At 29.1% G+C, this 27,286-nt stretch overlaps 1 protein-coding gene across 1 annotated transcript in view; it reads left to right on the forward strand.

Annotated features, from left to right (window-relative positions):
* Window positions 1–27,286, forward strand: part of LOC111624564 (formin-like protein CG32138) — a 142,236-nt gene that overhangs the window by 97,746 nt on the left and 17,204 nt on the right. The window contains exons 8-18 of the mRNA XM_023367445.1: window positions 9,529–9,605; window positions 9,699–9,870; window positions 9,950–10,210; window positions 10,301–10,349; window positions 13,087–13,139; window positions 13,212–13,353; window positions 17,351–17,545; window positions 17,720–17,844; window positions 17,922–18,020; window positions 19,506–19,682; window positions 25,593–25,670. Of these exons, the coding sequence (XP_023223213.1) occupies window positions 9,529–9,605; window positions 9,699–9,870; window positions 9,950–10,210; window positions 10,301–10,349; window positions 13,087–13,139; window positions 13,212–13,353; window positions 17,351–17,545; window positions 17,720–17,844; window positions 17,922–18,020; window positions 19,506–19,682; window positions 25,593–25,670 (1,428 nt within the window). The remainder of the gene's footprint in view (window positions 1–9,528; window positions 9,606–9,698; window positions 9,871–9,949; window positions 10,211–10,300; window positions 10,350–13,086; window positions 13,140–13,211; window positions 13,354–17,350; window positions 17,546–17,719; window positions 17,845–17,921; window positions 18,021–19,505; window positions 19,683–25,592; window positions 25,671–27,286) is intronic.

The raw sequence follows: 27,286 nt of genomic DNA on the forward strand, positions 1-27,286 counted from the left end.
AGTATGTTGATGTCTGGATCTAGCTAGTGCGGACAACTGACACAGAGAAGTTTGTTTAATTTATTGATATTGGTGTCTAGAAGATATGATTTTATAATATAAATTTCTATATGTTTGATGGCTCTCATCCATAAATTAACATTCAGCTGACAATAATTTCTGTAAACTGGTCAACAATCTAGATATTGTTTATACCAAACGTCGCATTTGACTATGAACGAGGTGATTTATTGCTGTGACCACGTGTCACGTGCAACCAAACTGGATAAGAAACATCTCATATTCCCGTCTAGTTGATATTAACATCTATAGAGTTACCTTTAAACAAATGGAGGATATTTCCTTCATTGATATTTTAACATTCCCTTTTTTTTTTTTTATTCGGGGAGAGCATCTCGGTCATTGACTGCAGAGGTTCTCCTTTTTCCCTTTACAGAGAAAATCCCGAGGTTTATACTGTTTTAAGACAGAAAAGGGTTTCAGACTTTCACAAATATTAATTTCTGCAAAACTGAGATGTTTTATTTTCACATACAAATTTTTAAATAGAAACAGTTTAATTTCTGTTTGAAGTGTATCAGTTTGTTGATACAAACTGAGACACTTAAAAAACTCCAGATAAATAAACTTTCTTATTATAAACAAATGAAATACAATAAATTTTATCATCGGTGTATTCATTAATGATAAAATTAAAAAATCTTTAAACAGAATAGCAGTTTAATTTGCTTATGAAGATAAGCATTCCAGCATCATAAATATAAATACTAAATGAATAAAACTAATTAATTTGTTAAAATTGATTATATTTATAACTTCATAAGTTTTATATTAATATGCACAAGAATGAAATTTTAATTAAATAATAAATTAAAGATATATTGATAACAATTAGAATATAAATATTCAATTTGTTGCCATTATTGAGAGATTGGAATTTGAATTATTATATCTAATAGTTTGTTTATGATATGATATGAAGTTAAAATGAAAAATGAGGTTACAATGTCTGCAATAACAACAAGAATAATTTTCTGTTTTTGAATAATCTTGCTAAATTAAAGATAATTAGGAATAATAACATGATTAAGCAATTTACATTAATGTATAAATAACTAAGAAATGTTGATGTAATTTTGTAATTATTTAGAAAATAAATGCTCAACAAATATACACAATTCTTAAAAAATTGCTTAAAATATGCATTAACAAGTTTCCTGTGAAATTGATTCAAATAATGTCATGTATTTTTAATAATTTATTCTATTAATATTACAAATAATTAAATTTTATTAAATTATTAATCATTTCCTTATTTACTCTGTATCATATGACATGAAAGACTGATTCATTTAAATGTTAAAAAAATTTTTATGAAACGTATCACATTTAAAATACATACTTATAAAGCATAATGATTTTGTATAATATATATGGCAATTTAATAGAAAAAAATTAATAAATTATAAAGAAATGTGTTCATTTATAATTAAAATTGAGATATTTTTATATTATGAATAACAAAATCAGAACTGATAAAAATTACATTATTAATCAACANTATATTTTTTTTGTTTTGTATTTTATTAAGTTTCCACATGTCCACCATCATTTGTATTACAAAGGGTAATATGATTTTGTAGTTCTTTAAAAACATTTGCCAATTAATTTACAGTAATGCCTGAAATCACATTAGTTATTTTAGCTTTCAGGTCTTCTAATGATCAATGTTTGGTTGCATACACTACTTGTATTGTCCCCATAAAAAAAAAATCTAATGGAGTCAAGTCTGATGAATGTGGAGGCCATGAACATGGTCCACCTCTTGTGTGGAAGAGATTTTACTTCATTTTTCTTTAAACTAGGTACATTAAACCTTCTAATACTTTTTACAGATTTTTTTTCTATCAGAAAAACTAATACTTATAAATTTTTAAAATTGCTCATGGACTTTATGGACATTCCTGTATATAAGGAACCCACTTGCCCAACAGTTTTAATATTTCTAATGTTCTTGAGAGAGTTTCTGATGGTTTTGCAATACACACACTATGTTCTGCAAGATATGCAAGTTTGATAAAAATTAGTCTTCATTAATATCCGAAGACAGTTGACATCACCAAGGATAAGTGGTTTATTTTGGGGCTTAATCTTTAAATCCAGAAAAGAATTTTTTGAATATCTGTCTGTTTCTTAGTGATATTATTGCCAAATGCACTATTGATATTGTGTATGACATGGGTCATACACAACTAGAACGCGGTCGGTTAACCAATGTGACGGTTGATCAGGGGTTGGATAATCGATGCTCTGCTGTATATTTATGAATGTTATAGAATAAACATATCTCATAACAAAACCATTAATAAATCATTAAATAAAAAGTAAAGTATTGTTGACATTTATAAATTCAATTTTAAGTAAAAGTTTTGTCAATATTTTTAAGATAGATTCAAAGACTTGATAATCAAAATTTGAAATAACAGAATAACAAAATTTGATAGATTTAATATGATAAAAATAAAATTTATTGATTCAAGAAAATTGAAAAGTTTTATTTAGAAATGTTTTCAGCTTGTAATTCGATCATCCTCAGCTTACATGTAGGTTGGGTATTGTGGAATATTTTAAAACATAAATCATTCAATTTTGAAATAATAACAGTTTAAATATAAAATATATAAAAATATGTTTGAAGGTAGTTGTAAGGAAATAATATTCTGTAGACAAAACCAATTTTTTATGGAATTATGGAAGTATGTTACTATAACAACTGTACATATAATATTAAATAAGTCTTGCTATTATTAATGAGCAGGATGCATGTGTTATCAATTGCACTTAGACTTGATTATTAGTCTGCTAATGTCTCTTATCACCTCCTCTAATTCTGAATGTTATGTAACATATTAGCTTATAAGTTTTCTCAACAGTTTATCTGTCATTAATAATTATTACATGTAATCTATAAAGTTACAATTTATGAATTGTGTTTAATTTTATTCCTTCATAATATATTTACATATCGTTGAAATCTTTCTTTATTTTTATTTAATTTTTTCCAAAAAAAATATCACTTATTGTTATACCTTTAAACAAATGGAGGATATTTCCTTCATTGATATTTTAACATTCCCTTTTTTTTTTTTTACTCGGGGAGAGCGTCTCGGTCATTGACCGCAGAGGCTCTCCCTTTTTTTCCTTTTACAAGGAAAATTCCAAGGTTTACAGTTCTAAAACAGAAAAAGGGTTTCGGACCTTCACATCACTCTCCTCTATCTTAAAAACCACACTACAATTTTTTTTGAAGATTAGTGTGTGTTTTTACATGATTCTTATGATTTAGCAACAACTCGTTCGCCTTATCATACGAAGATTCTCTGTCTGATCATCCGTTTGGTTCTGGAATCAATGGGAATGTTTGGATCCAGTTAAAACGGCTCAACACGTATTTCTACCCTATATAAATTAATATCGCGTGAATTTTAGCAAAGGGGGAACTTGATCCCACTTAAAAATCATTATCATTTGGTTTGAACTCTCTCTCTTCTCTACAGCTGGATGGACAAGTTCGAGCATTTGCTCTTAACATGAGTACAAAAGTTGGTGCCGGGAGATGAAATTTTAAGGTCCGGGCACATTACAATATCAATAGCAAGTTTTTGTTAGTTATCTATATATATAACACATGATATATAAAATTCATCACTTCTTNTTTCGCGTTTAAAACTTCGACCCTCAACCTCGCTATTATTTCTACTTTTATTTTCATAAAAAATGAAAAATTTGTGTTTAGATTCAATAAACTCAATAACGTAGATTTATTATTATTTATTTATTTTATTTTAACTAAACGACACTATGGCCGTTGGCCTTTTCCAAGCAAGTGTCAAAAAATAAAATAAAATAAAATAAAATAAACAATTAACAAACGGAGAAAAGAACAGCAAAAAGAAAAGTGTATACACCACAACATTGTTCACCTTACTTAGTTGTTTTCTCTTGATATCATCGCAAAATAATTTATATAACAATGGCAATATATAATGCATACTGGTACTATAACTAAATTCCTTATTTGTTAAAAATAATTTTTTCTAGAACGCATTCAAATCGGTTACATTTCAGTTTTTAAATTAAAGTCAAAAGTGTTATTAATACTTATTTTTATTTTGATACACAAACTCATAAAACCAATACAGAAAACAGGAGGTCTTCTGATAATTGCCTTTTCTAAAATATATAAAAATGATGAAAAGTAAAACCAAATAAAGAATTTCAAAGTTGCTAATTAAAATTTGCGGTTCCATTCCCTGAACACTGGGAGTTCGGTCGTGGGTTCGCGCTGCTCTCGGACGGGCTGGACACGTGGAGTTTTCCGAGTTTTCTCCACGTCTGTATCGCCTAAATAGGGACCAGTTTCCCTTAAAAACACCTCCCAGAAGGCATTCCCCTAGGCAGATCGCCCAAGTGTTGCGTTGCCATAACTTAAGAAACAAACTCTTTCCTTAAGGAACAAGAAATTGATCTAAAGTTGGTTGTCTTACTCTTTTAATCAAAATTTTTCTCAAATGCGATAGCGTGTTGTCGTTTTCTATTGCCACTATGACTTTTTCCTTTCTTGGATGTCATATTGATTAAATATATAAATCACAAAACTGAAAAAAGAAGTATAGCACAAACACTCGAAAAAGCATTGCTTAACTCGCGCATGCCTAACACCAACTAAAATTTGACACAAAATACCGTTACGTTCGTTATCCGAGACAAAACTTTTGCAAAATAAAAGTTCGTTAACCGATTTGGTCGTTAACCAGGACGTTCATTAACCGAGGTTCCACTGTACTTGAGCAATCAATTTTTGAATGATAGGAAATATGACATTTCATATTATTAATACATGACCTAATGCATTTAACATTGAATATCAGACTAACCATAGCAAGAAATAAATTAAACAGACACCTTAGAATCACTACATTCTTATCAAAAATGCTAATAATTCTACAAAAATAAATAGATATTTCTTAATATACAGTGAGAGAAAAAAGGATTAAATAATAAGTAAAAGTGAAATATAAATAAATGTACTTACAATGATACTGAAACAAAAAAAATAATCCACCAAGGACTTCAGCCTTTAACACAATTTTTTTGCCCTCTGAATATTATAGTCAATGATGATGATCAGTGTTTGTATTTAAAATTAATCAGATATTATAGGCACATACACTGATTGTCTAATATATTCAGGAATATCTGTCAGGTGATCCAGTTATAATTATTTGATATATACTGCTTGTTGTTGAATTATTCTATATTCTATACATTTTATATATTGTATATAACTATATTGCATTATCTGAGAAAACAATTTCTCAATAAAAAGTGATGATTTTTTCCTATTGTTGGCTGTTACATCAGTTTTTATTAGATTTTAGAGATGCATTAATAATTTTATAGACATGACTAAAACTAAATTTGAAAAATTTTAGTGGTGATAAGATTATCATCATGCTGCAGTTTTATGAATTTAATTTTATAGATATAATTTGTTGTATCCAAATGAAAAGTGTATTGTATCTTGTTGAAAATGAGATATAAAATGAAATGTTAGTGATCAGAACTTTGATAATTTTTAAGCAGTAGTGACAGTTGATCAATTAATAGAAAAATGATAAAACTTCAAATTTTATAAGGTTAAAAAAAATTAAAATTAACATATTTTGTATTAACTTGTTGACATTGGAATATTTATAACTGTCCAGTTATTCATTGTTCAATATTTTTCCTTTAAAATGTAGTTTTTGTTACATGTCATTTCACATTTCAGCTAAAATTAATTTTTATTTACTCATTTTTCACAGTAAATGTATGTAAGAATTTCCCATTTTTCTCAATTTTATTAATATATTTTTGTAAATGCTTTGTAAAGTTATATTTTCATATAAATTATTTTTTGGATATAATTTTGAATATTGTGTAAAAATTTTAAATGTTAGGAAATGTGTTTTTAGACATCAGATAATTCAAAGCATAAATTTTATTTTATTTTTTGAGAGAAAGAGAGAGAATTTTCTTCTAAATTATAACTTGATTAGAATTTGAATATAATAAATTTCCAATGGGAATTGACTTTTTCTATAACTGCTGTATTGTCATAACTTTAATAATATTTATGCTCTCTTTGATTACCCCCTTTCAGCTTTAGGATGCTGCTTTTGATTGTACAATTTAACCATTTTGTATAAAATTAATTATTAATGTAATTCAGTTGATTGTTATAAGTTTTTCTTTAAATATTTACCAAAGAAAACATTAAAAAAATGTAATAGAACTAATATTTCTGAAAATATTCATGAAATTAAGTTTGGTGATAATATTTTAAAGTAAGATTTTAATATGAACTTTGTACAGTTAAAATACATACCTTAAAGCATTTACACATTAATTTGTGCCTTAACTGTACTGAGTTCTATGGAGTAAGTTTTTATAATGATTTGTATCAGATTTAATGTAATAATTATAACTTTTGTCTTGGGATAGTAAACTTGGCCTCACTTTAATCATTTATATGAAATATTTGAGTAGAAAATTTTACAAAAAAGGAAGGCAAAGAATGATATAGTTGAAAGAGGCTGTCATATACAGTGCTAGAAAAATTCCATACTAAAATAGTTTGAGCTACAAGCCTAACTCTTGATGCATATTCAATAAAATGGCATTTTATTGAATAACAGTTTTTTCATAGATATTTTGATAGTCAAAAAACATATTGCTAATCAACTAATCAAGCAAGATTTATCATTGGGCTATATTTTAACTAATTAAATATACAAATGCTTCATAATTTGGACTGAAGTTATTAGGCAATTAACTAAAATCTTCTCACGTGAATACTGGAAACAAATAAATCAAAACCTTTAAACGTCCAGTAGTAATCAATTTAATAATAAACAAATGTTTTCGACCGTACTCTCTGTCTTCATCAGGTTTAAAATCAGTTAGATTCGAACCTGTGCAAGCGTAGAACAATGATTATGAAATTAATTTTGAAAATTAATTTTGGAACAGCACAAACGGATTTTAAAAGAATACAGTTATGCATGTGCATTGCCATGGCGATGGAATGGCATATGTAATATATACAATTATATAAATATATATAAATAAATACACCAAACGGGGATGTGGTCTTTAATTGCTGGAGTGGGCGTCGCCCGTTACCTCATAGCAGTATTTCCAAGCGTGGGACACATTGACCGCATAATTAGCATTAATGCAATTGGTGCGTAACCCGGCTTTGTAAATTTCCAGTGCCTCCAGATTTCGTAGGTGTTCCACCCGGTGAGAAAGTTTGATCAGTTTGGCCTCATGTATGTCAGCTCTTATGCCGGGTTCAGTGGCATATGTTGATAGGGCGGTGGTGTGCCTTTTATTAACGATGTCGTATTTGTGTTCCTGCAATCTTTTATTCAAAGAGCGTTTTGTGGACCCAATACAAACTAATTCCCTTTGAAACCTGTTATCTCATAGAGAGACCATGTAAACACCCGGTGCTTGCTTCTTATTGATTTTGTCGTTGCCACCGCGGAGTAGCCCATATACAGTGCTAGGCCTCTTGTATGCAATCTTAGTGTTAGTATGGACAACAATCTCCCTGTAAACTGAGAACTGCCGCCCATACTAACACTAAGATTGCATACAAGAGGCCTAGCACTGTATATGGGCTACTCCACGGTGGCAAAGACAAAATCAATAAGAAGCAAGCACCGGGTGTTTACATGGTCTCTCTATGAGATAACAGGTTTCAAAGGGAATTAGTTTGTATTGGGTCCACAAAACGCTCTTTGAATAAAAGATTGCAGGAACACAAATACGACATCGTTAATAAAAGGCACACCACCGCCCTATCAACATATGCCACTGAACCCGGCATAAGAGCTGACATACATGAGGCCAAACTGATCAAACTTTCTCACCGGGTGGAACACCTACGAAATCTGGAGGCACTGGAAATTTACAAAGCCGGGTTACGCACCAATTGCATTAATGCTAATTATGCGGTCAATGTGTCCCACGCTTGGAAATACTGCTATGAGGTAACGGGCGACGCCCACTCCAGCAATTAAAGACCACATCCCCGTTTGGTGTATTTATTTATATATATTTATATAATTGTATATATTACATATGCCATTCCGTCGCCATGGCAATGCACATGCATAACTGTATTCTTTTAAAATCCGTTTGTGCTGTTCCAAAATTAATTTTCAAAATTAATTTCATAATCATTGTTCTACGCTTGCACAGGTTCGAATCTAACTGATTTTAAACCTAATGAAGACAGAGAGTACGGTCGAAAACATTTGTTTATTATTAAATTGATTACTACTGGACGTTTAAAGGTTTTGGAGTTTTAATTTAAATTAGGAAATTAAGTCACCATCGTATATTAAATTTGATAATTAGAAGTAATGAATTAACTTAGGATATTCTGGATAAAAAGATTAATACAGAGAAGGATAACTTGCAACTTCTGCTCACCATGCAGTTGCATTGCCAGTTATGCTTCCTGGACTTTCACAACTGCACTTTAATCCAAATTAGGCAGCATTTATGTAGTTAATTAGCCAAAATGTAACCCATTAAACTGTTAATTTTGCTCCACATTATTTTAAATTGTTTTCTTTTTTCTTAATATTGCTGTTTTTTTTATTAAGATTTTTAATATAAAGTTATATAAACAATAAATGTTGAATTAACACTAAACAATCTGCTAAATTATTGGGCTGTAATAAGTCTAGTTAGTCTTATTATAGCCCAGTAATATGGCAGATTGTTTGGTTTTAATAAAAAGATTAAATAATTGTAAATGTATAAAGATCTAATATTGTTCACAAAGAATTGTTTTAAATTACGAAAAATGTGTAGATGATTACAAAACAGTATGAAACTCCAGAGTGAACTGCCAAAGGCGAATATTCTGAGATGGAGCTGCTGGTACATAAATAAAATTATCTCTCTTACATTTGAAATATGTAATATAGTGGCTTCCTGCACAACATTATTTTATTGCAAAATTGAGTAATATCACACAAAAATAATTTTATAAGATATATTTTATATGTAAATTAGCTAATTAGTATAAAACTACTAGTATACCTTTTTTAAAACTGTCATAACCTTACTTTTTTATAAATTCTGCCAAAAAAAGTAGTAAAATTATTAAAATAGCAATAATAAAGATTATTGCCTTATCCTATATTAATTTGCCAAAACTGAATACAAAAATACCTATCCATCTATGCACACCTAAGTTTTGCCAGTCACTTATTCATTAAAGCATCACTTACATGAATTTTTAACATCACATAAGCCAACACTTTCTTATGGCAAAATATTGTATTAGGAACATTGTTATATGTGGGTCCATTATATAAAAGTGATTCTTTAATCTAATATTAAAATTGAAACTAAAATTACAAGTAAAGATAGCTAAAATTGGTGTTTTTTTGTTTTTTTTAGTATGGCTTCAATATGGTGATTGAACATACGCAAGCAATTAATTGCATAGCACTAAGTTTGAATCACAAAAGTTTAAGGTGAGTTATTAAAATAAATTCTAAAAGAAAACTTATTCCTATCATCATCATATATAATTAATTAATCTAATTTTTATAATTATTTATTCATAGAACAAAAGCTTTAGCTTTAGAATTGCTAGCAGCCATTTGTTTAGTTAAAGGTGGTCATCAAATTATATTAAATGCATTTGATAATTTCAAAGAAGTTTGTGCAGAAAGAAGACGATTTGAAACTTTAATGGAATACTTCATGAACTATGAAGTTTTTAACATTGATTTTATGGTAAGTTAAAAACTTGCTAATATTTTATTTAATATATGTCATAGTTTACTGAATATAAAATTTTCAAAAATATTTTTAGGTTGCATGTATGCAGTTTATCAACATTGTTGTACATTCTGTGGAGGATATGAATTTTAGGGTTCATCTTCAATTTGAATTCACTCATCTTGGTTTAGATGATTATTTAGATAAACTTCGTCAGACAGAGAGCGAAGAATTGCAGGTACAAATATCAGCGTACTTGGATAATGTTTTTGATGTTGCAGCATTAATGGAGGATTCTGAAACAAAGAGTGCCGCACTTGAACAAGTTGCTGAATTAGAAGAACAATTATCAAGGGTATTTATATACATTAATTTTTTATGATATGCTATATTTTTATGTTATTTAAAATATGAAATATTTTATTATGCTTTTTATTATTTTCAGGCGCATGAAAGAATGCAAGATGTTGAAAATGAAATGATGGCTAAACTAGGTTAGTTTATCATAATTAAAATCATAAATTTTCAGTTTTGTTATAATGAATAGGTTCTAAATTACTATATAACACAAATTTTTCTTCAATTTGAAGTATTTTTTATTTATTATTATTATGGTAAATTTTTACAAATATTTAAATAAGTTTTCAATTCAATTTTAGTAGAATTTATGTATATTAACCAAGCAAATATATTTCTGTAAATACAGATTAATATATATTTTTGAATGGTTTTAAAGTAATTTTGTTATTGTTACAAGAAATTGCAAACTGTAAAAATGCACTTTCTTATACTGAAAAACATATTTTTCAATAAAAATTATCATAATCATTTCCAGCTTTGATTTTTTTTTTCCAAAAATAATAATAATTTTCAAACCATGCTATTTTGACTATTTGAAAGTAAAATAAAAAAAACTTACATTCAGAAATGAAAATTGAGAAACAATATTATTAAGTGATTTCATAATAATTGGTTTTGCATCAGATAGTTTTTTTGACTTTTAAAAAAAGTGCTTATTCTTTTAATTAATTATATTACAAATATAATTATTTTGTCACATTTGTGTATAATTAATACATTTTAATAATTTTTTAAAGATTTATAAAGAATTATATTAGATCATAATAGATGAAATTGCTGATTTGGAATGGCAAAATCAAATAAACAGAACAATCATACAAAATAAAATTTACTTGACAATGTAGTTACCATTATATTCAGTCTCCAATGCATGTCATTTAAAAAAATCAAGGGATCTCAACTCCAAGAACTACTTAACATCATTTTCAACTTTTCAGAACTGTGCTCTTGAAAGTTGTTGAGATGCTTAAAAAAATATGAAAGTATCACAAGTCAGATGAATAAGCAGAATAGAGTAGTCTCATAGCCCAAGTCAGTCAAAATATCTGAACAGTCTTTTGATTAACATTACCAATGAACCAAGAAATGGTGTTTTGCTATTGATCAGAGCTAGTCATTTTTACTTAATTTCCGATGCAAAGTTTTGATTGCAAAACAGTACATTTGTGTATTCATAATCTCATCAGGTTTCAGAAGTTGTAATAGATTATTCTGGATATCTGTAATGTAATGTGCAGTTTCTGTAATGTAAAAGGTTGTGGTTTATTAACATCCAGTCTTTGTGAATATTGTTTATGAATAGCAGAGGATCCATTTCTCATCTGTTGTGATGATTAGATCCAAGAACGGATCATATTTGTTAGCTAAGAGGAGCCAGAACAGTTTAACCTCTCCAGTTTACCTTGCTTGCTTAATTTATGATGATTTTATCTATCAAGTTTCTTTACTTTTTTTAATATTGGTTGACAAGGTACTTTGAAAAGACCACAGGAATGTAGGACTTAATTAAAATGCTGTTCAAGGTCAATTAGTTTGACTAAAGTTAGATTTGATCACTATGTTCAGTTTGTCACCATCGAGAGATATCAGTGGTAAGCTTCATCTTGAGGCTCATATCTTCAACACAAATTTTGTAAATTCATTATTGTACTATGCTTCCAAGTAGCAATATAAATGATAACTGTCAATGTACTTACTTCTAATGGACATCATGGATATGAACAATCATAGTCTATATTCTTACATATTATTTTCCTATGCCAACAGATTCTTGAAACAGTCATAGTTTGCCTGTTTTTCTAAAATTCATTATATTAGTATCCATAAAATTGAGTCAACAGAATTTTATTTTTACTCTATTCTGCTTTAAACTTTAACTGATTTTAACACAATAATATAAACAGCAATTGAACATGATATAAACAACACACAATTTTATTGTTAATGTAAATGTAAGAACTCCAAAAGCTTAGGTTAACTAAAATCAGTGATTCTCAAAGTATAGTCTGTTGACTATTGATGATCCATGTCAATTTTATTTTTTCTTTCCTTGAATAATGTTACCAACATCATATATTCATAAGTATTAATCTTCTTGGTGTTCTGGAATAAAAACCAATAAAAAATTATGTTATTGAAATAAATAGCAATTTCTAAACAGTCTATAGACTTTAAAAGATTATTCCAATTAAATTATTATAAACAATTATGAAAATTATATATCCCATATTGATCTTAAGATGTGATATAAATTTTTTTCTAAGCTTTTTGAAATATCCTATAAATACTGTGATAATGGAGAAGATAGTTTTTAAAATTGGTTGATATTTGTTACATTGTAATAAGTATCAAATAATCTTTAAAAATTTTCTTTATTATCCCAATAAGATTCATTCTTATATTTCTGTATACAGGGATGCAGTTAGAGGGCAGGTGGAGCATTTGCTCCAGATGTCAGGTAAGGGGGATGCCAGGAAGAGAGAGTATTTAATTATTTGAAAAATAAATGATAATTTATTAGAATTGGGTAAGAGAGCACTGAGAGGAAAGGGTGTGTAAGGAGCAAGACAAACTAGCAGTGAAGTAGACTGACTCATTACATGTTGTCAACATACTAAACTTCTGGAACTAGAGAGAGGATGCTGTGATCTTAGTTTGCCCCAGGAGATAGAGTCTAGTTAACTCCTGATATATAAAATATTTTAAACAGAAAAACTTTCACTCCTCTATTTTTTAAAGAAATATCAAAATAGTTAAAACAAATATTTAGCAATTATGTTTATAATTAGATTTTAATGGTTGAATTTATCAATATATTTTTATACAGACTTCATTGTAAGACTATAATAATTCAAATTTTGTTTTATTTAGTTGAGTTGGAAACTCAGTTAGAAATAGCCATAAGAGAAAAAACAGAATTACAGGTAAATTTTCATAAGAATAAAATTTATAAATTTAATAGTAAAATTTTATTAATTTATTATGATTAATTTTAGGAATTACATAAACAAGCAGATGAGGAATTAAATACACTAAGAAGAGCAGTTTCTCAGAAAGAAGAAGAATCGAGACAGAGGCAAAGTCTATTAGAAAATAAAATTCAAGAACTTGAAATTTTACATCAATCATTACCAAAAGGTATTTTTTATTGTCAATATTTTAATATAAGCATTTTATAGAAATTAGTAAAACTGAAATAGCAAATGCAGAAAACAAGCTATACTGCTTGATGATGATATTTTAATTTTAGGATATTAGATTTACAGGGGGTTCTTGATATACATTGTAGTTATGTTCATAAAAAGCACAACTTATATTCAAACCATGTATATTTAACATCTATTTCAATTGAACTAATGTATTAATACAGAAGATACATTCCAGATCAACTAAGAACTTCAAATTTATATGGAAGTATGTAGGCATGTGAATAGGAAACACTTATTTTATTGTATACTAAATCTGTAAAGTGTTCTTATTTGCTAAACAATAATTATTTATTACCTTTATTTTAACATTTAAAAGTCGCATCATGTTATCTTTTCATTATGCTAGACAACTTTTCTAAATACTATCTACTAGTAAAGTAAGAATAGTAAAATATTGAATGTATTACATTCAATATTTTACTATTCTTATATTATATTCAATATTCTATATATTATATTCAATATTACATTTACAGTGCTTCTTCACTCAAAAACAATATTGAACTGGACATTATGGTACATGAGGTGCTGTGAAACATCACAGACCTATTGCACATTGTCGTTGAAAGTTCTATTGTTTATTATCTACATGTTTATTCCATTGTATATTTTTTACAGTTATGATTTAGTAAAAATTATCTTATTAAATATTTAATACATAAAACATAAAACTAGTAAGTGATACATATTGTATATATTTTATATAAAGTATGTAATTATGAATTTAAGTGCAGAAAGTGAAAGATTTGAAAGAAATACTCATGTACATTTCTGTTCAAATGATGTAATTGTGAATATATTGGATGTATACAAGAGTACTAATCCTTATATCTAGGACTTGTAGATCCTTTGTACTTTTTATGTGTGCTTGAGTGTTTGAGTTACAAAATGCAATAAATATACTTATTTGTTTTAGACCATATTAACATTAAAAAAAATGTAGTAACAAAGAATTGGAAGTGTGGAAATTAAATTCAAACTGCTATTAATCTGTGATCATGTGTTAATGATGATTTTCTATTCCTGATCATTTTTTCAATAGCACTTTTTACCAAATTGGAATACTTAGCTATGCTTTCATGATATCCTTATGCTTTGTGCTATTCGTCTGACTAAAAATTTTGATCAGAACATTTTTTTACACTTATCATAGCTCTCAAACTGCTGCTGCTGAAAATTTCCACTTAATACAATACAGCTTGATCTTCATGCCAAATGTTGAATATCAGGAAGGAAAAACACACTGAGTATGGCGTTATTAACAGCTTTTTTATACTGCTAGCATTTTCAACAAATCTATGATCGTCATATTCAGGCAAACGAAGATTTAAAAACAAACACAAATGTTCTAATGTGAGATGGAACATATTATTTAAATTAAAAGTTTTAAAAACTTTTTAGAATTAAAAGCCGTCATGAACTACAAACTTTGACTACATTCAACGTTATGATGTGATGTGGTGCATGCATGGATGCAGATTCATGTTAATGGTGTGACAGTCTATGTAAATCACTGTTTAACCATTTGTACAGGGTGACTCATATGTTGGACAGGTCAAGGGTGGGAGTGTTGCATGATTCCGAGGTTGCTGCAAGGAGAGCTTTCCATATAAAGACGAGTTTCCAGTTGATACAGCCTCTGAGCAATGTTGCTTGAACCCGTAATGGGTTGTAGCTCTGTTCAAGCACCTTTTTTGAGGGTTTCATGGTGCACTGTATATTGGGTTACAACAAGAATACTCAAGAATGCTGCCTAGCTGAGCACCAGGATGATGTGGTGAAAGGAAAGTGCACCATGGAGCTCTCAAAAGGGGCTCCATGGTCCCCGTTACGGGCTCAACAACATTGCTCAGAGGCTGTAGCGACTGGAAATGCATTTTTATATGGGAAGCTCTCCTTGCAACAACCTCGAAATTGTGCAACACTACTACCCTTGACCTGCCCAACATATGGGTTGTCCTGTACAAATGGTTAAACAGCGATTTACATAGACTGTCACACCATTAACATGAATCTGCATCCATGCATGCACCACATCACATCATAACGTTGAATGTAGTCAAAGTTTGTAGTTCATGACGGCTTTTAATTCTAAAAAGTTTTTAAAACTTTTAATTTAAATAATATGTTCCATCTCACATTAGAATATTTGTGTTTGTTTTTAAATCTTTGTTTGCCTGAATATGATGATCGTAGATTTGTTGAAAATGCTAGCAGTATAAAAAGAGCTGTTAATAACGCCGTATTCAGTGTGTTTTTCCTTCCTGAAATTTCCACTTATGCATATAGTTACATATTTTTCATTATTGTCACACAGTTGTATGCATAAGGTGGCAATTTTTTACTCTTACATCATGGGGGGTCTGTCAGGATTGTTGCAAGAGGTAGTAATGATGTTTGTCAGATATGCATGATAAAATGACATACATGGTCTGGAAGTCACTACAATTTTGAACACTTATCTCCATAAGATAGTCCAATGCAATATGGACGTCAGCAATTTAAGTGGTTTTGCAGCTCTATTTTATGCCCAAAAAATACAGAAAAATTATTTTCTGATCTTTTTGAGAAGCACCTCAGCCCCTCCTGTTATTTACTGAATTTCCAGCTGAACTTATTTTAGATTAGCGCACACCATCACAAAGTTTGAAGGGCTCTCACAGGGAGCCCAATCAAGGGCATTGTTCTGAAAAAAAAAAAATAATAATATTTTATAAACTGAAAAATCTATGTTGATGAAATTTAGCAGGTACAAAGAAGACACATTACAGGATTTTTAAGAATCATCAAATTTGAGGAATGGCAATTACATGCAGTGTAATTACAAGTGAAAAACAATGGAAAATCATCACTTCACATATGTATGTTAATAAAAAAAGGCACATTTGATTATGTTTTAAGTTGTAGTGTTTCTATTTAAAAAACTAAATATTTCATACAATCATTAATATTTAAAGCATTTCAAAAAACAAAAAAAAAAAGGAATTTGTATTACGATTTTTGATCTTGTATGATTAAGTTGAAGAATGGATGACCAAAGCAGTGAAAGCATCAGCCTGCTATTCTGGAGAGCCAAGTTTGAGTCCTAATCAGATCCTTAATTTTCATGATAGATTGAATAAGATTTTGTGATTTATCATTCAGACAAACTCATAATGAGCATGAAAAAGACACTATTAGTGCCTTCAAACAGAAGGAGTTTAAAAATGGATGGGTAGAACTGAAATACTTAAATGTTTATTTGTAAAGTTATATTAGTCACCACACCTTCTTAATTGTAAATCGATAAGTCTATGCCAGTCTTCTTGAGTGTATTGTTTCTCAGTCTCAATCTTTGTAATGACCATTATATTTCATGAAATTGTATATTTTAATCTATCATGTCTATTATTCTATCTCACTTATTGTATTATATAAAGTTTTTATAATTCTTTCAATAATTAAATTTCAATTCAGTGCTAATATGTAACATCTGTTTATATAATAATAATAATTTGCTGTTATTTCTTATGGTATCTGTTCAGAAATAAAGCAAAATAAGCTTTATTACTGAGATACAGTTAGAATTTAATTAAATAGAAAAATTGATTTAAAATTTAAAGTATTTAAAAAAAAATTTTTTCCATAGTTTTAATGATTATTACAGAAAAAAAAATGATGAGTTAGTATTTATAATTTTCACATTGCTTAACTTTTACCTGACAAACTAAGCATTATAATAGATTACTACTGTTAAGTAATTAGAATTTCAGTTATATAGAAAAAGCTTATTTTTTCATATAATTTTAAATTCACAATTTTTTCTGTCATATTTTTCATCTATGTTATGGAACATTAGTAAAAAAACTAGATAAGTTTATATCTTACTCAGTATGTATAACAACACTCCTTTTAATCATATGATGACTACTCATTTATATTTGAAGGAAGTACCATGGCCAGCATAGGACAAATGTCATCTGTCAGTACAGTTGCAGCACCGCCGCCACCTCCACCTCCTCCACCTCCACCACCACCTCCAGTATCTGTGGCTCCACCTCCACCTCCACCTCCCATTATGAATCCAAAGGGTCCACCTTGTCCACCTCCAATGGTTGGTTTATTACAAGCACCACCAGAAGGTAAGTTTTTATAATATCTAAATATGTTCGCAAAATAAGTTGACATTTATTCTTTCTAAATATCAAGATTTTGTCACAAGATTTTTTCAAAAGCTATAAAAATGATATTGCATTTTTGTTGCTAATGTAAAATATTTATTGAACCTTTTATTATTATTATAATTACATTTACAGCAATGACAATCAAGAAAAAATTCCAAACTAAATATAAATTGCCAACTCTTAACTGGATAGCACTTAAACCTAACCAGGTCAAGGGAACAATATTTAACGAATTAGATGAAGATAAATTGTTTAATGTAAGTACAGCTATAAATCAAAATGTTATTTTGTATATAATTTTGCTATATTAATTTCTAATTTTTATATTATGTAGATAATAGATTTTAATGAATTTGAAGAGCAGTTCAAACTTGGTCTTCAAGGAGCGCTTCCTGACAGAAATGATGAAATTAACAGTAGTAAACGTTTTAAGGTAAGTAGCTTGTAGTTAATTTTTAAGTATAGCCATGCATTTTCTTATGTAGAACAGATTTTAAATCTTTTAAAATAACATTTTTACTATTTTGGTATTAATGATATTTTAAATGATTTATAAGATGTCATTTTTTAAAATATGCAATTGTAGATACTTGAAATCACTCTTTAGTCACTATTTATTGTAAAGTTTGGTTAAACAGAAATGATTGATGAGATTCAAGTAAATTTAAACATTTTTAATTTATTTTTTCTGTAAAATATGCTAAGTTTTAAATAGATTTATATTATATATTCAAAGATACATGTAATTTGATCTACCAAATTACACATATCTTTGATTGGTTTCAGCTGTTAACATTTTAAATGTTTATATCTCACAAACAAAACAGGATATAATAAGATTGATTCTAAATGCTACACAAACTACAGGGTAAGTCAAATGTATAAAAATATTGACGTATGCTACAAATTTCTAACATTCTCAAATGTAAAATTCATATACATATTATAATTTTGTTTAGAACCCGAAAATAACTGATCAAGATAGTTTGAAAGCATTTGTTTTTAAATAAATTTTGTTAATATGAATACAGTATTCTCAATTATCTTTCTAATACCACTGATAGTAATTTATGAAAATTAATGAAGATATACACCATAATCATTAAATATAAATACTGATAATTTGAAAAGGGTTGTTAAAAACTCATGCAAACATGAGAATAGATCAGGCTTTGAGTACTTTTTCTTGCAATTTTTTAAACTTCTTCAGTAATAGAAGTTTGCAATGTTGTAAGCAAAATTACTCAAAGCCTGATTAAATCTTTTCATGTTTGTGTAAGTTTTTAACAACCCTTTTCAAATTATCAGTATTCATATTTATTATTAGTAATCCTATCCTCCCCCTCAAAACATATCTCATCCAATTTGCCTTTTTCTGTTTTACCATGTTTGTAATTTCTTTTTCTCTGACCCTACTCAACACTTACTCATTACTAATTTTGATTTGGAGTGTACTTAAACTCACAAGTTCTGCTTATCATGCAGGTGCATTACTAATTACAATACTCAGATCTCTCTCTAATCTTCACTTCTAGACTAATTAATTTTAAAAGACATTATCTTACATTACTAATTTTTAACATCCTTCTCCATGTAAATATCTCAAGTATTTCAATTTATCAGAAGTAGTTTTCTCTTCAAACTTTAAATGAATGTAAGCTATAGCAGTATTAGATGTGATGGTATATTTATTGTAAATTAGTTAATTAATAAAATAACTAAATATTTATTATTTCTAGGCTTTTAAATTTCAAAAGATTTTTATCAATTCCAATTAGGAATTGATGAAAATCTTTTGAAATTTAAAAGCCTAGAAATACAATATAAATGAATAAATTGTAGAATTTTTAAATTTTATTTATTTATTTTAATGATTTGGTTAAGTTTAAAAATAATTTGACTTTAAAATTTCTTTAAGGTTCCAGAGAAAGTAACATTATTAGAACACAACAGACTAAGGAATATGGCAATATCCAGGCGGAAAGTTGAGCTATCATCTGATTTGGTTGTAAAAGCAATCAATGCTTTGGATTTGAAAACGTTAACTCAGGAATATGTAGAAATATTGTTAAGGATGATTCCAACTGATGCAGAGGTAATACTGATTCTCCTAAACATATTATTAATAAAATATTTTCTTCTTTAACTGTACAAATACATTTTTTATTCCAGTATTCTGGAAAATTTAATATTGTCAGTTCAAAGAACAGTTTTTCAAGAACATGACTGAATTTATTGAAATGATTAAAACTAACAAAAATAATAAAATGAATTATGATTACTTCAATTATTTTCTTATTTCTGTATTTAACAAAAGACAAACCTAAATTGCATTCTCAGACTGAAGGATTTTTAAATGCTTCCATTCAAACAATTTATTGGTAAAAGTTGGCATGGCTTTCTCCCATTGGACAAAGATCCAACTGACAAAAATTTATCAAATAGCAATATACAAAGAATTATATTTTCACATAAATAAATTCATTTTTATCAGCTACATTATACAATGTGTTCATGAGAATTACATTACCATTAAAAATGTATAAAGTATATCAGAAAACATATTTACATGAAGTAAACAATTGTTATATTTATGTTTTTACCCATTAAAGTAAAATGAAATGTAATGAACAGTGCTTATGTAAGTTGTAAAGTTTCATTTTATATATTAGGTAATGCCCAAAGTTGTTTTATTTTATACGATGCAATAGATTTTCAGAAATATATTGGGGCAGTCCAAATATAATTTTCATTTACAGTGGTGCCTCGTATAACGGACGCTGTGAACAATGGACTTTCTGTTTGGCTGTTATGTGACTCAAGCAACGGACTTTCTGCGAACAAATGCAAATGTTTCCACTCTTTTGCCGTTGCCAATGACAATCTGCTATTTTTATAATATACTAGCTTACCTGTCGCGCATTGCTGCGATCTCAGAAGAAAGGAAATTCAAGCAAACTCGTTATGATAAAATTCAATTTACATTTTATCATTTTTGTTGAAACTTATTATTATTATTCATTTTCATCGGAAAAACATTTCAAAGTGTCGTTTTAATTCTATTTATTTATTGGAGTGTTTGTGGATACACGATATTTTTTGTTTTTCTGTCTGGTGCGTACACGAATAAGTCAGAAGGATTTCTGACGCGTGAGCCGGCCACATACAGTTTTCCATGCCAAAAGCACTGTTTCTCCAAATTTAGCCCATACACTTGCAGCGATTGTCAGAAGCGCGATATTTCTCAATTTTATATATATATTTTTTAATCCTTTATAATTTTAATTATTTAATTGCTCCTTCGTCTCTTCCTTGGCACGTTGTGAAATTTCTGATAGTTGGATAATAAACCGTTTTATTGTAATTTGTCTTTTTAAATTATTTTGAATCGATATTAAAATTTGGAAAAGGGGGGATACCTAGATCGGTAAAATATGTGAATTTCTTCCTACAACTTCGGTTGTTGTTCGGGGTACAGTTAAGGTTTTAACAAAGTTCGAGCGAATACATAATTAGCAAAAAAAAGTTGAAATAAAGTAATTAAACAAAAATTATTACAAATATCGTAAGTAACAAATGCATATATAGAGATATTTTTTGAAAGGGAAAAATGGTCTTCACAATTTAAAATGGATCAAACACACTACTCGAATGCTCGTGTAAACGCGCGCCATCTATCGTAGGATAAATGTACTTCGCGGGAGTGTATTAAAAAATTAAAAAACTTTCCAAAGTTTCATGGCAATCGTACTATGCCACAAACCTTCGCTGGAGTATATTAAACAACTTCCCAAAGTTTCATGGCAATCGGATAAATGGTGTGGTAATGCATGAAGGACAGACACACATACATTCATTTTTATATATATAGATTAGTATTATTAGAATATATTATTAGTATATCTGAAGTACAGAGCTCCCGTTGGGATTCAGCTTGCTCCTTTGTTTATTATATACCTCACTTCAGTGCAGGGTATTTGCATTTATTTAAGTGTTGTGCAAATCATGGCTTCTAAAAAAACAGAAAGGTGATTTCAATTGAAACAAAGCAAGAAATCATCAGGAGTGAAAGTTGACAAAAACTTCCTTGTCAAATGGGGAGAGGTTCAGGAGTTTACTAACACTCATTATCCAAACACAGCTGGCCAACAGGCCAACAGGATCAATGATCTCTACAATGACTCTCTTGCCCGTCATTTCCAACAGGTGTTGAAGAAGAGAGAGAAACAGACCACCTTGGACATGTTTTTCAAGAAGCCAGCTGACAAAAAACAAAGGATGGAAGCTCCGGTAGACTCTCCTAAATCTGACTCGATAAAAAAACAATAAAGAGACCTGCTGCAATGTGTAAAAAGTCTGTATCTCTATGAATGTGTGAAAAAAGTGTTCCTCCACCTCCTCACAACATCTAACTACCCAGCATAATTGGTGACTGTTCCATTTTCATTTTTTTATGGTAGGTTATATTTGTGAAAAAAGATATGACTTTTAACTGGTGGCTATACTTTTAAGATGTGTCCTTGAAGAGAATGGTATCAGGATGCAAAACACTAAATTTTAAAGAGTAATATAATATAATTTGTTGATAAATTGGTCATTAGATAGTTTATGTCATTATATTATTAATGTATTGGTATAGAAAATATTAAGTTACAAAATACAGTAGAGCATCGATTATCCGAATCACTTGGGGACTGCGGTTGTTCAGAAAATCAATTTTTCGGATAACCGATTATGTACGAAAAAATACGTTATTAATATAGTATATTAGTATATTTCAATAATATTATATTAATATATTCCATGCTTAAATTTTTCTTGGTTGTGTGTCGCTCTTCATTGAACTTTTGTCAATGTTATGCCTAATGAAAATTTTTATAATAATAATCATGGCTATTGTATTGTTAAAAATTATTTCTTTATTTTGTACAAGCAAAATAAATATATTGAAAAATATAAAAACAAAAAAATTATACTCTAGAAGTTAATCTAGTATCAAAAACATTCGATTCAACACGACACAGTTCGACTGGAATGCTTTCGGTTAATCAGCATTTGGATAATCGATGCTCTACTGCAACGGTTCCCAACCTTTTTCGGGTGGCGACCCCTTTTTATAAAAGCCAAGTGACCCGCGACCCCGATACTATTGAAAAAGACATTTTTAATAAGGTAATTAAAAAAAACAACGAAATTAGTTTTTTAGTATAATTTTATTTTAAATTATGTCTAATGATTTAATGCGATTGTTGAAATTGTATGTTATTAACCAGCCTTAAAAGTCGCGGGTGAGTTTTTGTTAACGCCAACCTCATGTCATTCTCAACATTTAATTTATTCCTCTCAAACTCTCAACACATGATTCAACCAACTGTGACGGAATAGCGTACCTAGATTACACTTATTTTAATTTTTAAAAAATACAGTCGACCCCCCTCCCTATAACACGGTAGATACGTTCAGTTTTTTATGAAATTGATGTTTTAGGAAACCTTGCCAATCACAGCCCGACATGTGTGAAGTTTACGGACTACGGCTGTTTGAAAGGTTTTCTTCCATAAAATTAATCGATTCCTAGACTAATTCGACTCAACATTTCCAAAATACGTATATTTTTTGGGGAATAATCCGTATAAACTATGCTATAAACAAAAAATTGTAGGATTACTTACCGAGTGTGCACCGTTCGACGTCGCCATTGCTTAAGCTTGTTTTCGTCGCGGAGCAGCGCACCAAACGGCGGCCGCGTTTTCTGATAAATTATTTTTCTGCGAAAACTTCGTTGAACTTTGGAGACATCATTAATATAAATAATTTTTATGGCCGTTGAATAAGAAATGTTTCTTTCACAAGAAATGTATAAAATTAGTGCTGTATTAGACTTACGGTACCTAATTTACATAATGTACAGACGATAGTAAACTTAATTTACCCACCTAAACTCTCCATAGCGTGGCTTGGCTGCCCGATGACGTTTTACCGAATTATAGGTGTGTTTTTTACCATGTTTGTACGGACACCGTCGCAATTTTTTCGCCGTCATATAGGAATCCGAACTATAAGAACCCGTGTTATAGGGGGATCGACTGTATATCAAATTATTCAAACTTCAAGACACCATTAAAAATAAAAATTGCATTATAGTTAACATTTCTTTTTTAGTTAATTGTATAAGTTGGCGACCCCACAGAAAGCCCGTCGCGACCCACAACGGGGTCGCGACCCATAGGTTGGGAACCCGTACTCTACTGTATTACAAGACCAAATAACTTGTATTGTGAAGTGTCAGGTTACTACTGTAAGAGATCTGGGTTCAAATCCCATCTAAACTATTACAATTCTTCACTAGTAATGTGGTTTGGGGAATTTGTTCCATCACTTACCCATCATTTGTCAGAACTGCTCATAATGACTGTAATTTTGGCCTGCCATATATCCCTGATCTGCTGATTCCTCATATAAAATAATCAGTGAATTGAAATATTATGATAAAATTACAAATCTAAGAAAAATATTTTGATCATATAATTTACTTACACCTTTCATATTAATAACACTAAGAAGAGTTTTTAGTATTTTAATTGTGTATTTTTTTAATTGAACCTGATAATGTTCAATGTATATGGATGAAAATGTTTGTTTAAGTAAAGAATTTTTGATTTTGCTGTTTTTTTTTTTGGTGTGTTGCATAACTCTGTGAAATATTTCTTTTATGTCTAACTTTGTTATGTAGTTTCATTTTTACATTGTTTTCTTTTTGATAAAAAAAAATAAGAAATATTGCAGTATTCTTTTAGAGAACATAATCAGAATTTTAGAATATACTTTGGTTTTCTTCATTCCTTTCTTCACTTTCTTGGAATTAATTACTATAAAATTGACTCATTAAGAGATAAGTGTTCTCTCTGAATGACAAGATTAGCATTAGATTATTTGCTAATGAGTATAAAGTAATCACATTATATGTGAACAATTTAATCATTAATTTCTTTTTAAATTATCTGGATTTGAACAACAAAATATTATAATAATTTAAAATAAATTTTTCTAAAACCCTTCTTTAATAATAAAGTTTCTTCTAATTTTGGCTTTCACATATGTGTATAATTATGGTATCCATTAATCTTTAATCTATTAGGTTTTAAAGGTGAAGTGCTTTAGCTTTATTCAGCTGAATGATCTTATCTTATTATCTTATGATAATTGTACAGTTACTGATAACATTTGATGTTTTATAGTAGTATTGGTATTTTATATATTGTTTAACAATATAATACATAGGGAATAATTAATTTCAGTTATATAAAGAGTGAACAGAAAGTAACTAGGCATTGAGAAATTGTTATAAGTTTTGAAATAATAATGCATTTATAATAAAATTTTTGTATATGTATGTCAGTCAATGGAACTTTGTAATTCCTGCATCAGTAGTGTTGGCATGAAAGAGAGGGACCAAATGTGCAGTGGCAAAAAAGATGGCCAATCATTTGTCTATTCAGGAGTGAGCACAGATTGCTGCATGCTACAAGGTGTGGAAATCAGTGTTTGCTGTGCAGAAATGGGTGCTCATGGTGAACAGATGTTATGCCATAAGCCATCCAAATGGCCACAATGTTGCTTGTGGAAACACAGAGAAGTGGCTGTCCATCCACATCATGATCCTTAGTTGTTTGAGGAAGTTGGTGGATGATACCAGTGTCAACATTGAATTTTAAAGTATGCATCACGTTTCCAATTAATAATGTACTGTACATGTCAAATAATTTTAGTCATCTTTGTATTAGAAATATAGAAATTATAGTGATTTCCCAATGCCTAGTTACTTTCCATCCTCCTTGTAGAACTAAATTCTTCTACATGATTTTACTAACTTATATTTTATTAAAGCAATAATATAGCTTAAAATACTTAACAGATATGGTCTAATGTAATGCTTTAATAACTTTATGCAAAATGTTATTATTTTTTTTTTAATATAATAACTACAAATTATTATAAATTTCAGACTAAAGCTTATCGAGAATACGAAAGAGAGAGGAAACCAATCAATGCTTTAACAGATGAAGATAAATTTTTACTTCAGGTATTTCATCTCTTATAAAATTTCATAGCTAATTAATTTATTTGGCTATGAAATTTTCTTAATTTTTGAGTGAAATATATGAATATTTTTTGTTGAAATATTATCATACAAATTATGTAATTTTATATAAAATTCTAAATTTATAGGTAGAATATTTTGATTAAATCTAATAAAATTTAAGTATTATAGGTTCTATGATAAAATTGATTTAATTTCAAAATATTTATTCTAATTACTATAATACATGTTTTATTAGTTATATATACAGTTTAAAAGTAATAGAAAAAGAGATATACAAAACTTGTAAAATGATTTAAAAATATACTTGTATGCAAAACATGAAAAAGATTGATAGAATAGCAACCGCACACCGGGTTGTATATAGCAAAATATGACCTACTTGAATCTATAATCGGTGCATACAGAGTTTAATTTTCCCAAAACGAATGTTTTCTTAACCCCTTCTGGGTTCATTCTTCTTCAGATAAATCAGCTGGATCGAACATGAAGACGAGAAATTTGAACAAATCCAAACGCTGTTGAGTTTGAATTGTTTGGTTCGTTTGCATATTCTGTCACGTGACAGGTTTAAAAGTGCTCAAACTTAACGATCAATGTCCAAATGCAAGAGAAAGTTATGTCAAAATACATAACATACGTGAGAGTGAGATAAATAATTAATAATGATCTCACATGTTCCCCAGTAATTTTTCTTTATTTTTTACCACATAATAAATAGTATAATGCAATCACTCCTTATGCAGTAAGTTCTGCCATGCCATGGAAAGGCCAATCTCTTCTCTTGTATTAATGCATGAGGATGTGTCATATGCCTTAAAAATTTCCATCTCTTCTAACCATTTCAGGTGGTCAACGTGCAGTGTGGTAACAATTAATTGCGCTCTAGTGAAGTCTGCCACAATTTCGGGATCAGTGAAGTGGAGTGAGGTGGTGCATCTATTGCATTGTATATCAGAGATATGCTCTTTTAACCTAACCCCCAACAAACGTTTAGTCGATCCTATGTATACCAAATCCCTGTTAAACCCCTGTTATTCCTTAGCAGGATGTATAGACACCTGATAATCTCTCCACACTGGATCGGTCCTTTCCGTTACGTAAGATGTTGAACAAAGAACTGCATCTCCTGTATGTCAGGGTAACCTTTCATTTTTTTGTGATGGTGCTGTATAAAGACTTCAAGAGGGGGTTGAACATAAGAGGTATCCTCACATTTTCCATTGTCATGTTACCGCTTTGTGCGACTGTTATAATGTTGGAAGGGGCCTGCGCCTGTTTATGGCATTCCGAGATTTTCCATATGATATTGTGGTAACCATGGGACCTGGCAATGACTTCCAAACATTCTTTAACATTCATTTTGGAAGATTAAACTCTGTATGCACCAGTTATAGGTTCAAGTAGGTCATATTTTACTATAAGATGGATAGACTTTGTAACTAACGTTTTCTATAATTCAGTTTCATTTCCTCTCAAACTTGTGTATATAGTATAAATTATTTTTATTATAAAATTTTATGTGAATATCAGAAAATAAATTATAGTATAATATATGGTTCTACATCTTTATTTCACAGATAGCTGGTTTCTAAGGT

This window comes from Centruroides sculpturatus, unplaced genomic scaffold, assembly GCF_000671375.1.
Source record: "Centruroides sculpturatus isolate CEXI.00-Female unplaced genomic scaffold, Cexi_2.0 scaffold15, whole genome shotgun sequence".
NCBI lineage: Eukaryota > Metazoa > Arthropoda > Arachnida > Scorpiones > Buthidae > Centruroides > Centruroides sculpturatus.